Source organism: Nuphar pumila, chromosome 17 (genome assembly GCF_984573655.1).
Source record: "Nuphar pumila chromosome 17, dmNupPumi1.hap1.1, whole genome shotgun sequence".
Taxonomy (NCBI): Eukaryota; Viridiplantae; Streptophyta; class Magnoliopsida; order Nymphaeales; family Nymphaeaceae; genus Nuphar; species Nuphar pumila.
Window position 1 is genome coordinate 2,730,424 of NC_143265.1, and position 13,150 is coordinate 2,743,573.

General features: G+C 39.6%; 1 protein-coding gene across 1 annotated transcript in view; it reads right to left on the reverse strand.

Annotated features, from left to right (window-relative positions):
• Positions 1 to 6,856, reverse strand: part of LOC149811359 (ADP-ribosylation factor GTPase-activating protein AGD3-like) — a 95,802-nt gene extending 88,946 nt beyond the window's left edge. Inside the window, exon 1 of the mRNA XM_089993569.1 lies at positions 6,249 to 6,856. Within this exon, the coding sequence (XP_089849695.1) occupies positions 6,249 to 6,296 (48 nt within the window). The 5' untranslated portion in view covers positions 6,297 to 6,856. The remainder of the gene's footprint in view (positions 1 to 6,248) is intronic.
• Between the last annotated feature and the right edge of the window lie 6,294 nt (positions 6,857 to 13,150).

A 13,150-nucleotide genomic window follows, 5' to 3' on the forward strand; every position in this document is an offset into this window, starting at 1 on the left:
GTGGACAATCTAAAAAGACATAACAACGAGTGTCACACTCATAATTAGAGATCATATACCAAATCATTCTAGAGTCCCAAGGTGCCCACAACTCACCTCAACCACCATCTATAATATGGAAGGTGGACAATCTAAAATGATACAACACGAGGTGCCCATAACTCACCTCGACAAATATCTCTAATATGACAATAATAAGGCCAAATAAATGATGCATTAAATAACATGTGATGGACAAATATAAATGCCACAAAAGGGCAATAAACACATAAGGAATCATTTTCCAAAAAGTTTTTACAAAGAGGACCGATTAACAAATTGAATCAAAGGTCCAATATAATCCATCAAAAACAATTTTGCATAAACATGAATTATGCCTAATCTTTAAAAGAGCAACGTCTCCAAGCGAAAGCACGGAAGCACGCACATACACAAGAGGCCACTAAAGGGCAAAATAAACCACAAAAGTGGTCAAGCACAAAAAAGAGATAAAAAATATATTTCACTTCATAGAATGCTTCACAAGAAGCTTTTAATCAAAGAAATCATAAGAACCGTAATGGTTCACAAAGAAGGCTTTAACACAATACTCAAGGAAAAAGTACTTGAAAATTTATAGATTTGGGATTAAATCCCATACAACAAGTTTTAAATATTCTTTGATTGAGATGAGATATGCAGAAACGTACAAAGTGCTATAATCACTTACAATGATTTAAAAAGGACTCAATATCTAAATTCATTATGTTTTTCACAATAAGAAATGTGCATAAAGGCTCCATAATGCAAAAATGTCTACGAAGAGACAATACACATGTAAGCACACAAGGCTTTATAAAAGATGTGCACGAAAGCATTCATACAATACTTGAACAAATACACACCAAGGTGTAAACAAACATGCACTAAGGCATGTATATCATAAAAAAGAGGGAATGCATACAAGCGCAAATATTTTGAGAAGCAAATGTGCACAAAATACAAAAATACACAAAAGTGAGCAAGTATGCACTTTATAAAAAGAGCAATGCTTGAAATTCTCAAGTTTTAATTATGTAATTACATGCTTGACAAGTGCAATTGAGGACAACTAAAACTATATTATGGCCAATGTAGGCATTTTTAAAGATATTATTAAGAGATTTCGAAACCTTATGAAAAATACAAACCAACAAGTTTATAAGGATGAAAAATGAAATCATTTATACCAAAAAAGGATGCAATAGATGAACTATGCATTCTATGTGGGAAATTCCTTTTTTAAAAACAATCTTTCCTAATGGTTTATCATAAATAATTTTTCAAAAAAGAAACATTGAAAAACTTTTTAGGAGTTCTTATAAGTTATCATTAACAAGAACTACTTTAGGATTCAACAAAGATTTTAGATGTGAGAGATTCTCATATAATGATTATATCAAATTTTTTAAAAAATGCACTAAAATCCATAATCAAGAGAGGAACTCAAATCAAATTAGGGTTCATATGAGAATTAAGAAATTTTAAGCAAAGATCATTATTTTAGCAAGAGATCATATATAATTTTAAAAGTTAACTTATAGGTCAATCATGAAATACTTATTTAAGAACTATAAATCTCACATAATTGAAGGTAATTTTTAAAAACATAAATTACTATTATATGCTATGAGTAGTTCGATAAATAGACACGAATTTTATATTTGGACAACAAACGATTTCACCAAATTTAGAAGGAGATATTTTCAAAATATATGAGCACACGAAATGTGAAAAGAAATAATTCAACTATCATGACCATCAAAACGAACAAACTATATGCAAGAAACATACTTTCAAATGTATAATACTTTTTGGGAAAAGGGATACATACCGAATAACTTCAAAAGCATAATACTTTAGGAAGAGCAATGAATACTTCACAATTTCTTGAGCGACACGCTTTCCGTTGCACCAAGAGACAACCCCATCGTGACCTTGCTCTGATACCATGTTAGAAAGTGACTTTGAATACCTTGGGTTCAATAATGAACCCATACTTATGCACGTAAAGTGCAAATATACCCATTAAAGGGAAACAACACACGCACATAATGTGCCAATACATAAAACCCATAAAAAGGGAAAAATATGACTTAAAGTCATAAGTTACATATCATTGAAGAATAATGGAGAAGGGGTGAAAACCCCATTACAATGGAGCATAAGCTCCCTCAAGAATTAGAAAATACAAAGGGGGAGACCCCTATTTATAACACAAGAAAGGAGCCACTTAGGGGGCTCCCAAAGGAGTCGTTGGGAGCCCCCAACGGTCACATTTGTGACCGTTGGGGGCTCCCCAACGACTCTTTGGGGAGCCACCCTAGGTTGCGCAAACCACGAAAAAGGAAAAAATAAAAAAATAAAATAAAAGATAAAATTACAAACATATTCCAAATGGAATATGCGTAAAACTAGAAATGTCTAAACTACCCCTATGCCTATAAATAGAGAAATATATATTTTATATATATAATTAGGATAATGCATATGCATATATACCATATATGAATATGTATTATACTTTATATATATAAAATATATATAATATTACAAATGTTAAATGATACATTTTAACACCACCTTGTCCAGATAGGCCATCACCTGCCGAGCACACAACCTTAGCAACAGAAGACTTCGATGTGGATAAGCCTAAGGTAAGGAGCTTGTTATATTCAGCCCGGCTAAGAGTTACATAATCATTGGAGTAATCTGCATCCATAAGGAAAAGTAATGGGCTTGAAAAAAAAAAGGTACAATCACATGCGCACACCAACAACAAACTATGAAACCGACTATATCTGGATTGGATTTTACCAATGAAATCTGAGATACACGACTGCCGCCTGTTTAGATCCACACTTCAAATATAATTTTAAAGGAACTTGACCAAAACCTTCCACCTCAACAAAGGATTGCTATAGGATGTATATCAATACCACACATCCAACACAATAAAGATGTGTTTGGTTCATACCTGAAACTGCCAAAACTTCCAGCTGACAATGGTAGATTAACCTCTCCACCACAACAATCAATCTGATATAAACTCAGATCAGATCCACAACAATAGACTGAATATCACGGCCCATTTCATATATGAATAATATGAATCAAAACTAATCTACTCAGCAACTGCTACCTTAGACAATACCAAGACCGTGATGCGATTGGTTCATGCCGGACTTAGCAGACTTATTCGACATCCACGCTACCACCATAGATATGATCTAACTTAAACAGAAAATGTCAGATAAGAATACGAACTCCAGTAGACATGCCAAAGAGTTCCAAAGTCCAATGTAAAACCAACAACAACCAGAAGACGCAGACAAATAAACCACTTTCTGGATGATCTCAGCAAAACTATTGAGATGCTTACACTCCAGCAAATCAATATTTGATAGGCGCAAGCACATCAAGTTGGGAACCAGGGTGTTGGTCTGCAGTAGACGACTTCAACTGCACAAAAGACAAATATCAGATCTGAATATGATCTGATTTAACATCACCACGTCAACCCACATGAACAACAACCCACGATAACACAGAGACCGTTGATCACCAGCACCACAACGATATTAATAGTAGCAACTCACGACCACAACAGATCAGATCTGATCATAGCATCTTTAACACGCCTGCAATGGAGACAGATCTGGTCCACACCATGCGACAGACTCTAAATCACCACCAACTGCAACATCGTCAACGCCAAGACTTCAACGCCCAGATATCAATCTGCTGCTCCAGCTTGCCAAATCACAACGATCCATCTTCAATGGATTTCCAAACTGCTCCCAGATTTGGCTTCAGATATGAGTCACGACCTCTAGTCAATAGTCGTGACTAGATCTGACTGCAGATTTGTCGCCAGGTCTGATCTGCACACAGAAGGACCGAACTCTGATCAGCAGAGAAGGATGTCGATCTCCTCCGACTATCCGATGAGATGTTGTTCGAAGGAAGATGATGTTGGAACTCAGGCACCCAAGGTCGCACGCTGCTCTGATACCATGTTGAAGCTTTAATGGAGCAGACAGGAACAGAGAGAGAGAGAGAGGGAAAGTCACTATCTCATATTAGGGTTTAATCTCTACTTAAATAGAGATTAAACGTGAGCACCAAATTACAAAATAACCCCCACACAATATATAATAATACGTAAACCCAAAATGCCCTTATAGGCATGTCTCAACACAGATTATTTACTGAGAGTATTTTTGTACTTTGGCAGGAGTTAGTTGTTATGGGTCAACAATTTTTGTCTTGTAGTGAAACCACAAGAGGGGTTGACCTTTTAAGATGTGTTCTTCCTTTTTAGCATAGTAATGAAGTTTTCCTCCCTTGAGTTTCTCTCTTCTGCTCTTGTCTCAATAGACAGTACTGTCATCACAGTTTTGGAAAATCCCAACAGGATCATTACATGAACCACGAAGCCAGTCATCTGCCGTTGATGGTTCATACTTGTTGTGCACATGAAAATCTCCTTGTAACCATATGTCCATCATAGCATTCTTTGGTCAAAGATATTAGCCTTTCTAAGAGAAAAACTTGCACAACAGTTTAGATTTTAACCTTGCTTGACTGGTATGACAATTCTCAACTGATTCAAGCCACAGTATAAAATTTTAAACATGTCACCACCAGAATGGCATCTCCCAATTTCCTATGACTCTAATTAATATACTGTCAGAACTTCATTTGCATATCATCCATTACTGTATCACTTCATTCATATGTACAACAATCTCAGAGTATATACCTAACTGAAATGCATTTCTTCTCTTCTTCATAAATCACACTCGTGGTAAAATAGCTCTCTTTGTTGATGTTCCTTCATAAGTATAAAATTCTTAACATTTTTTTATTCCATTAATGGAATTTACTCCATTATGCTCACCCAATAGTTAAGCACAGTTAAACTTCATATTGAACAATCCTAGCATGAAGTTGCTTCTTCAATGGTCAAATGTACTCATTCTAAGAGTAATGGAATCTCTTCTCATGTGGCTGCCATCTGCGGGATCATTTCCCAAGATATCCAGTTAGGACCATGATCACCAGGCATGCAGCATGAAACAAAGGTTGTCAGCTCATGCATTGCCAGTCATGAAGACCCAGACTAATATAATGCAAGCATGGCTGCATTTTTATATACCGAGCTTATCATATTTTCAAATTCCTCTCCAACTGTCAATTTCGCTCACCCAACAACACTGCTAGCTCGAAAAAGCATTATCACTAAACGGCCACATAACCTGGCAAAAGCTGGAACAAGCATGGGACCTACCACAAAAGATTAAAAGCATCACATCCATCGTCATTATACTGAAAAACATTAATATTTAGATGAGGCAACGAGATTTGGGCGCTATCAACAAGGTTTGTACAACCACACCGTTTCCAACCCATTCCAAGGAAAAATAATAGAACTAATAATACAACAAAAAACGGTAACGAGAATGAGGATAATTAGCAATAACAACATACAGTAGTAGTGATATAAATTTACAGCAGTAACAACAACTGTACTACGGTAGAACAAATACATGCAGAAAAACACGTGCAAGAAGGCAACGTAAACTACCGCAGAAACGACAGGTTAAGGCCATCTCTTCCGCATCAGAGAATGATTCATACCAATCACAACTTTCTTACCAATCTTTTTTTCCCTAATATTTTTGCATGAGAAGAGGTGATTGCAATCAAGTTAAAACACCAAGTTCATTTAATAAAAAAGATAAATAAGGAAAGAAATGCACACCAACCATACAAGCATTAACCTCCATTTATTGCCAAACTAAACGGTTAGCATCTCCGTCCCTTAAGTTCTCGCCATATATAACATCAATTAATCCTAGCTTCAATAAAATGAATCCCGGTTGAAACGCAAACCAAAACATACCGAATAAATATAACTCAACACACTCCCTATTCCCAGAACTTAACTGCGAATCACTACAAACGATCAAACGAATGATCATAATAATATTGCTCAGAGTGAACAAACCGCATTTGAAACGCCTCGTAAATCTAAAAACTCCAACTTTCTTCCTCAAAAGCAACGAACGATGCACTCTGACGATCAAAGGAATCAAAACTTCCAAGAAAAAACGGACCTTTTCACCATTTCAAACAAAACTCAAACGGCCAAATCCGCGACAAAACCACCGCTAACTCACCCGAGCAACAGAACCACGCAAAAAACCAGAACGATCGAACCCTACCTGGTTCCGAAACATCGGAGAATCGTCGAGCCTCGCGAAATGCGACATGACGACCCGATCTTCCCTCCTCTCCGCAGCGGATCCTCACCGGCATCTCACCGCCTCCTCGATCCCTCCCTCCTTTCTCCCTACCCAAACCGTCGGCGCGCATCCGGAAGCCAGCCGAAGCAAAGGCTCCCTCTTTCTCCCTACCCTAACCATCGGCACGCATCCGGAAGCCAGCCGAAGCAAAGGCTCCCTCAAAAATCCTAAAAGTCCGCGCCGAGCTGCAGAAACGCTCCTCCGGTCCAGATTCCGATCGAACGAAAACTCCGGCCGTTCCTCCGGCGATGGAGTCGAGCGGAGGAAGAGAGGAGAGAGAGAGAGAGAGAGTTCCGATTTCCGACGTCGACGAACCCTAGATCGCCGGAAAAGAGAACGGAGCGGCGAGATTTCTGTCCGATTATTTTGGGGCTCTCCCTCTTTTGATTGCTTCTAACTTCGCTTCCGAAGAAGCCGAGAGAGAGAGAGCGGCGCGTTGATGGAGACACCGGGTGGAGGAAGGAATGAAAACCCGAAAAAGCAAAGGGTGTCAATTTCGTCATTTCCTTAACCAACGGGAAACGCCCTCCTCCCCCGGGCCCCAGGGATATATTTGTTTGCTTGACGAGTAATCTGACCTGTGGGACCCACACCGTGAGATGCCCCCCAACTCCCAAACCTCTTTTTTTCAGGAGTGGGTCCCCTTTGAGCGGGCCCCACCCAACAGTGTGGGCCCGCAGCTAAAGAGAGAGAGAGGAAGGGCCGGAGGGGCAACCGAAATCATTTAGCCCCCGCTTCCCGTGGGGCCCGCCGAAATCTTTCTCTCTCTCTCTCTCTCTCTCTCTCAAGTTTTAACCGTGCAGAGTTAAACGTGGGCACTGACGTCTTTCGACCGTCGATGGCACGTGCGGTTCTTGCCTTCGCGCTTATCCATATGATGTTACGTCACAAAAACACGTGGACACGAGAACGCATGACGCGGGTTCGACTCTGAAAGTTTTTTTTTTAATAGAACACAAGGACGAGAAAATTTTTAACTTTTTAATCAATATAAATTTAGTTTTTTTGATAATTTAATGTTACAATTTTATTTTTTATTAAAATAAATCCTTAAAATGTTAAAAATAATAAACTATTATTGAAATCTTATTTGTACAACTCCGCCTGTGTATAACGGTCCCAAGCCCGGATAAAGGAGGCGGGTTGCGGTAGACCTGTGACAACCAGTATAAAAACTTAGTCATACCTTATGAATATGAACCAATATGAGAATTTCGTTGGGGCGTTCCCTACTGAGCGACGCGCTTTACTCTATAGGCCCGGAAGCAGTGATAAATGGGCAAGGGTTGCTAGGTCGTCGTCCGGAAGCGACGGGTCACACCGGCGCTCGGGTGTGGTGTCAAATAGGCAAGGGTTCCCTCACTTTGTTGGACGGGTGGGGGTAAAGAAGTTAGTCCAAGACCATAAAATTAGGTTAGTCACTTGGAACATAGGGTCTTTAACTGGTAAGTTAGTAGATGTTATGTGTAGGAGAAAGATTGATATTTTATGTTTACAAGAGACCAAATGTGTAGGTGAGAAAGCAAAAGTGATAGAACCTTGGGGATATAAGATTTGGTATACAGGAATAAATAGGAATAGGAACGGAGTAGGGATTGTTATGAGTCGTGAGTTTATAGATAATGTAGTTGAGGTCCGTAGGAAGGGTGATAGGATTTTACTTATTAAATTAGTATTAGGTACAAATATTATAAATATTATTAGTGTTTATGCACCTCAAGTAGGTTTAGATGATTCCACTAAGCGTCAATTTTGGGAAGATTTAGATGGAGTAGTACAAGGGATATCTTATGGAGAAAGGTTTTTCATCGGTGGTGACCTTAATGGGCATGTAGGCATTAGTAGGGATGGATTTGAGAGTATCCATGGAGGCTATGGTATAGGAGAAAGAAACGATAGTGGAGAAAGGATTTTAGATTTTGGTTTGTCCTATGATATGATCTTCGCAAACACTTGGTTTAAGAAGAGGGAGTCTCACCTAGTAACATTTAAAAGTGGGGTTAATACGAGTCAGATAGATTTTTTCCTACTTAGAAAGAGAGAGAGGGGTTGTTGCATCGATTGTAAGGTTATACCGGGAGAAAGTGTAGCTACACAACATAGAGTTTTAATTTTAGATCTTAGAATTCGACAATGTCGCAAAAGGGATAGACATAGGATAGATCCTAGAATTAAGTGGTGGGCACTGAAAGGAGCTAACCAAGGAATGTTTGTAGAGCGGGTAGTTAAGGAAGTTGATTGGTGTCTCGAGGAGGATTCAGAATCTATGTGGAATAAGATAGCGGGTGGCATGAGAAAGGTGGCTAAGGAGGTATTGGGTGAGTCTAAAGGCGGTGCACCGCTAGGTAAGGATACATCGTGGTGGAACGAGGATGTCAAATTAGCTATTAAGGTTAAAAGAGAGTGTTATAGAAATCTAAGTAAAAGTCGTGATAATGAGAATTTGGAGAAGTATATGATAGCAAAGAAGGAAGCTAAAAAAGTAGTTCGGAATGCGAAAGATAAGGTATATAAGGAGGTTTATGACAAGTTGGATACCAAAGAGGGTGAGAAGGATATTTATAGGATTGCAAAAATGAGAGATAGGAAATCGAGGGATCTGGGTATGGTTAGATGTATCAAAGATGAAACACAAAGGGTTTTAGTCAAAGATGAGGAGATTAAAGAGAGATAGAAAGATTATTTTGATAAGCTATTTAATGAAAGTCATGCTCAGGATCTTGGAGACTTTTCCATTCCTTTTCATGAGATGAATCGTGACTTCATGCGCAAGATTCAAAAGAAAGAAATTGCAGAGGCTTTGAAGAAAATGAAATCAAGAAGGGCAGTTGGCCCAGATGGTATACCTATCGAGGCTTGGAAATGCGTGGGAGAGAAAGGTTTAGAATGGTTGACAAATCTTTTTAACAAGATTTGGCGGACAAATAAGATGCCTAATGAGTGAAGGAAGAGTACTTTGGTGCCTCTATATAAGAATAAGGGTGATATACAAGATTGCACAAACTATCGTGGTATAAAACTCATGAGTCATACTATGAAACTTTGGGAGAGGGTGATTGAGTCTAGGTTGAGGAAGGTTGTCATGATATCGGAGAATCAATTTAGTTTTATGCCTGGAAGATCTACTATGGAAGCTATACATCTTCTTAGACAACTTATTGAGAGAAATAGAGAGAGGAACAAAGATTTGCATATGGTTTTTATTGATTTGGAGAAGGCATACGATAGAGCACCTAGGGACGTTCTCTGGTGGACAATGATGAAGAAAGGTGTTTCTCTCAAGTACATTAGTATAATTAAAGATATGTATGAAGGAATAGTAACCAATGTCCGCACTTGTGGAGGGGTGACAACCAATTTTCCTATAACGGTTGGGTTACATCAAGGATCTGCTTTAAGCCCTTTCCTATTTGCTATAGTGATGGATGAGCTTACGAGATCAATTCAAGAAAATGTGCCGTGGTGTATGTTGTTTGCTGATGATATTGTTTTGATTGATGAGTCTAGAGCTGGGGTTAATGCTAAGTTAGAATTATGGAGACAGACATTAGAAGCAAGAGGTTTTAAGTTGAGTAAGAGTAAGACAGAATACATGGAATGTCGATTTAGTAAGCAACGAAATAGAGATGGGAGTGTAGTGAAGCTTGGTGAGCAAGAAATACCGGTGGATGATTCTTTCAAATATTTGGGATCTATCATTCAAAAGTATGGAGAAATTGATGGAGATGTAAATCATAGGATAAAGGTTGGGTGGATGAAATGGAAGAGTGCAACTGGAGTGTTGTGCGATCGTAGAATGCCATTGCGGTTGAAGGAAAAGTTTTATAGGACGACTATTAGGCCCACTTTACTATATGGTACGAAATGTTGGGTTGCCAAGAGACATCATATTCAAAAAATGAGTGTAGCTGAGATGCGTATGCTGAGATGGATGTGTGGAAATACAATAAAAGATAAGATTCAGAACGAGGAGATACGTAAGAAGGTAGGCGTTGCACCCATTGAAAATAAGATGAGAGAGAATAGTTTACGGTGGTTTGGACATATTCGACGAAGGCCTAATGATGCTCCAGTTAGAAGGATGGAGAAATGGGAAAATATATTAGTTAAAAGAGGTCGGGGTAGGCCTAGGAAGACATGGATGGAGGTGATAGAAAAGGATATGAATGCTTTGAACCTCACCGAGGACATGGCATTGGATAGAAATGAATGGAGGAGAAGGATTCATGTGGAAGACCCAGAATGATTTTCTTTGTTGGTTCATATCGCCGACCCCAATTGTTTTGGGGTGAAGGCGTAGTTGTTGTTGTTGTTGTTTGTTGTAAAATCTTATTTGTACATATCCGTGTCAGTGTATGAGTGTCCGCTCGTGTCTCAGAGACACGGTAGGAAATATCATGAATTAGCAAACGGGCCAGAACTTAGAATCTGATCTGACAGATAGTGTGGGGGTCTGGATAGTGTTATCCGAATCTGGGTTGTGGATGTGATGAACATGGTCGTGTTTATCTGGATCCGGTTCAGGGTTGGATAAGGAATTACAATTGGGTCTGGTTTGACGTCCAGTTCAACAGTACCATTTTACCTATTCCACATAAAATTCAATGGGTCTTACTCTTTTTTACTGGATTCGGCACCACAGAAGCTCGTTAAAGTCATATCCAGATCTGGGTTCTGATCATTCATTGGAAATGGTTGATCAAGACTGTCCCACTCATATCCTATCCTTTTTCATCGCTAATATTTATGCTCCTATGGATGGGTCGGATGAGAACTAGGTCCAGATGGGTTTGGAGTTGATCATACGGGGTTCAGGTTTGGCTGCGGCCTGACCTGGCTTAGGCAGGACCATGTCTAGGTCTGAATTCAGAGAGCAGGACTAATTAATTTGTTTGACCTACTCGGCGTGCTCATATCCGATTATTTCAGTATTGGATCATTGGATCAAGTGCAGCAAGCATGACCTGTTGACCACTTATTGGATAAATAATTAGTATTGCACTTAGCGCATGTTTGGAAGTATGAAAAAAAATTATAAGAAAAGAAAAGTTTGCCCATGATAAGTTTTGATATGATAAGTTTTTTAAATTAAAAAAATTTGGTTTGTTTGTGTAGCATGAGAATAACAGAATGAACAAATGTGAACAAAATGTGTTGGTGTTTGTGTTGGTGTTTGTGAGAAAGAGAGAGAGAGCTGGTCAATCACACACATTCATGGTCTCAGACTCTCCAAGGGCATAAGAGACAGTGTTGCCTTCCTCTCGGTGCAGAGCTTCCAATTTGCCACCTTCGTGGCCGAAGCAAAGTCTATCCCCTTGGCCGGCGAGGCGCCCCTCTCGTTGTACACACCATCAACTTCTACCTCGTTCTCCGCCGCCTCCTTATCTGCTTATGCGTAAGAGAATGTGGAGAGTAACAATGCGGTGGATCTTCACTCGATGGTGGAGGGCAGTCAGCAGGTGGAAGGTCATGTTCTTAGGACAAGAGAGAATCCCAGCGACGAGCAGTGGCGTAGCTAGGATTCATGTGAGGGGGGGGGGGGGCAAACAGGGGTGTAGCAAAAAAAAAATTATTTGTGTGAAAGTCAGGGGTTCGGGCGCAGCGCCCCCCCCCAATTTTTTTTTTGAGATAAAATAAAAAACGGCTACAATTATTAATAAAATTCTATTTCATATGGACAAATCAAACTGTTTGCTGCAGTCAGGGCTGGGCTAGGACTGGGCTGAGCTACAAAAATGGATAAAAATCTATTTCATATGGAATCAGGGCTGGGCTAGGGCTGAGCTTTAAAAAAAAAATTTAACTGTTTCGAGGGGCAAGACTGGGCAACAACCCAGTCCTGCCCCCCCCCCCTCCCTAGCTACGCCTTTGGCGACAAGGCTATGGAGGTAGGCGGTGGCGAGGGTCATCGTGACATGGATGGCATCATTGGAATCGTAGTCGGTGTCGTTCGGAGCTTGAGGGCCTCATGGAAGGCTGGCAATGGCCGCTAATGCTAATTCTGCTTCTATGGTGTTGTCGGCTTAGTCGATGTGAAATGAAAGAGGAGGGCAGTGGCAGTGGCGATGATGAGAAGGAGATGGTGGTGGCAGTGGAGACGTGTTGTCATTAACGTTGTCGGAGATGACGGTGAGGAGGAGAGGCCAGAGAGAGAAGTGGATGAATTTTTTTCATAAAAAATAGTATTTTTTAGAAAAACATTTCTTTTGAAAAATTTTCTCTTGTTTAGGACGTTTGCAAAATATGTATTTTTTTCCCTTTCTAACTTCACTTTTCCTATAATTTTTTCACTTCCACACACGCCCTTAGGGTGTGCTTGGGTTCTTCAAAGAATTTCCTATTAAATACTTTGGCCATTTTTCAGCCAGGGAGGATTTGATTCCAATTTTATGAAATTTTGTAAATTCCATCATATGTATCCTTAAGAATGAATATCGGGTTAACTTGTGACGGGCTAGGCCGCAACCCTATCCTTAACAACATTGAGAAAGCTTTTGGGAGGAACCTTATCAAATTTGGATTGAGCTAGAGAGCATGCATATACATAAGGTAAATATTTGGAAATAAAAGTACAAAACAATTATCGTATGAATGATGCCCCCAAAGGGGTTGGAAGTAGTGAGATGGGGCCTAGGCTGCTAGACTGGTGGTCCAGGTTCGAATCTCATTGGTGTCATCCTTTAAGCAAACTGGCAACTCCCTGTGGACAAGGGGTAAGCCCACTGAGTTTTATGGTGCAAGTACAGTAGACATAGTCAGCACGGCTGGGTCTCTGATCGGTGTAAATAAAAAAAAAAAACTAAAAATGATAGGTGCAAGTT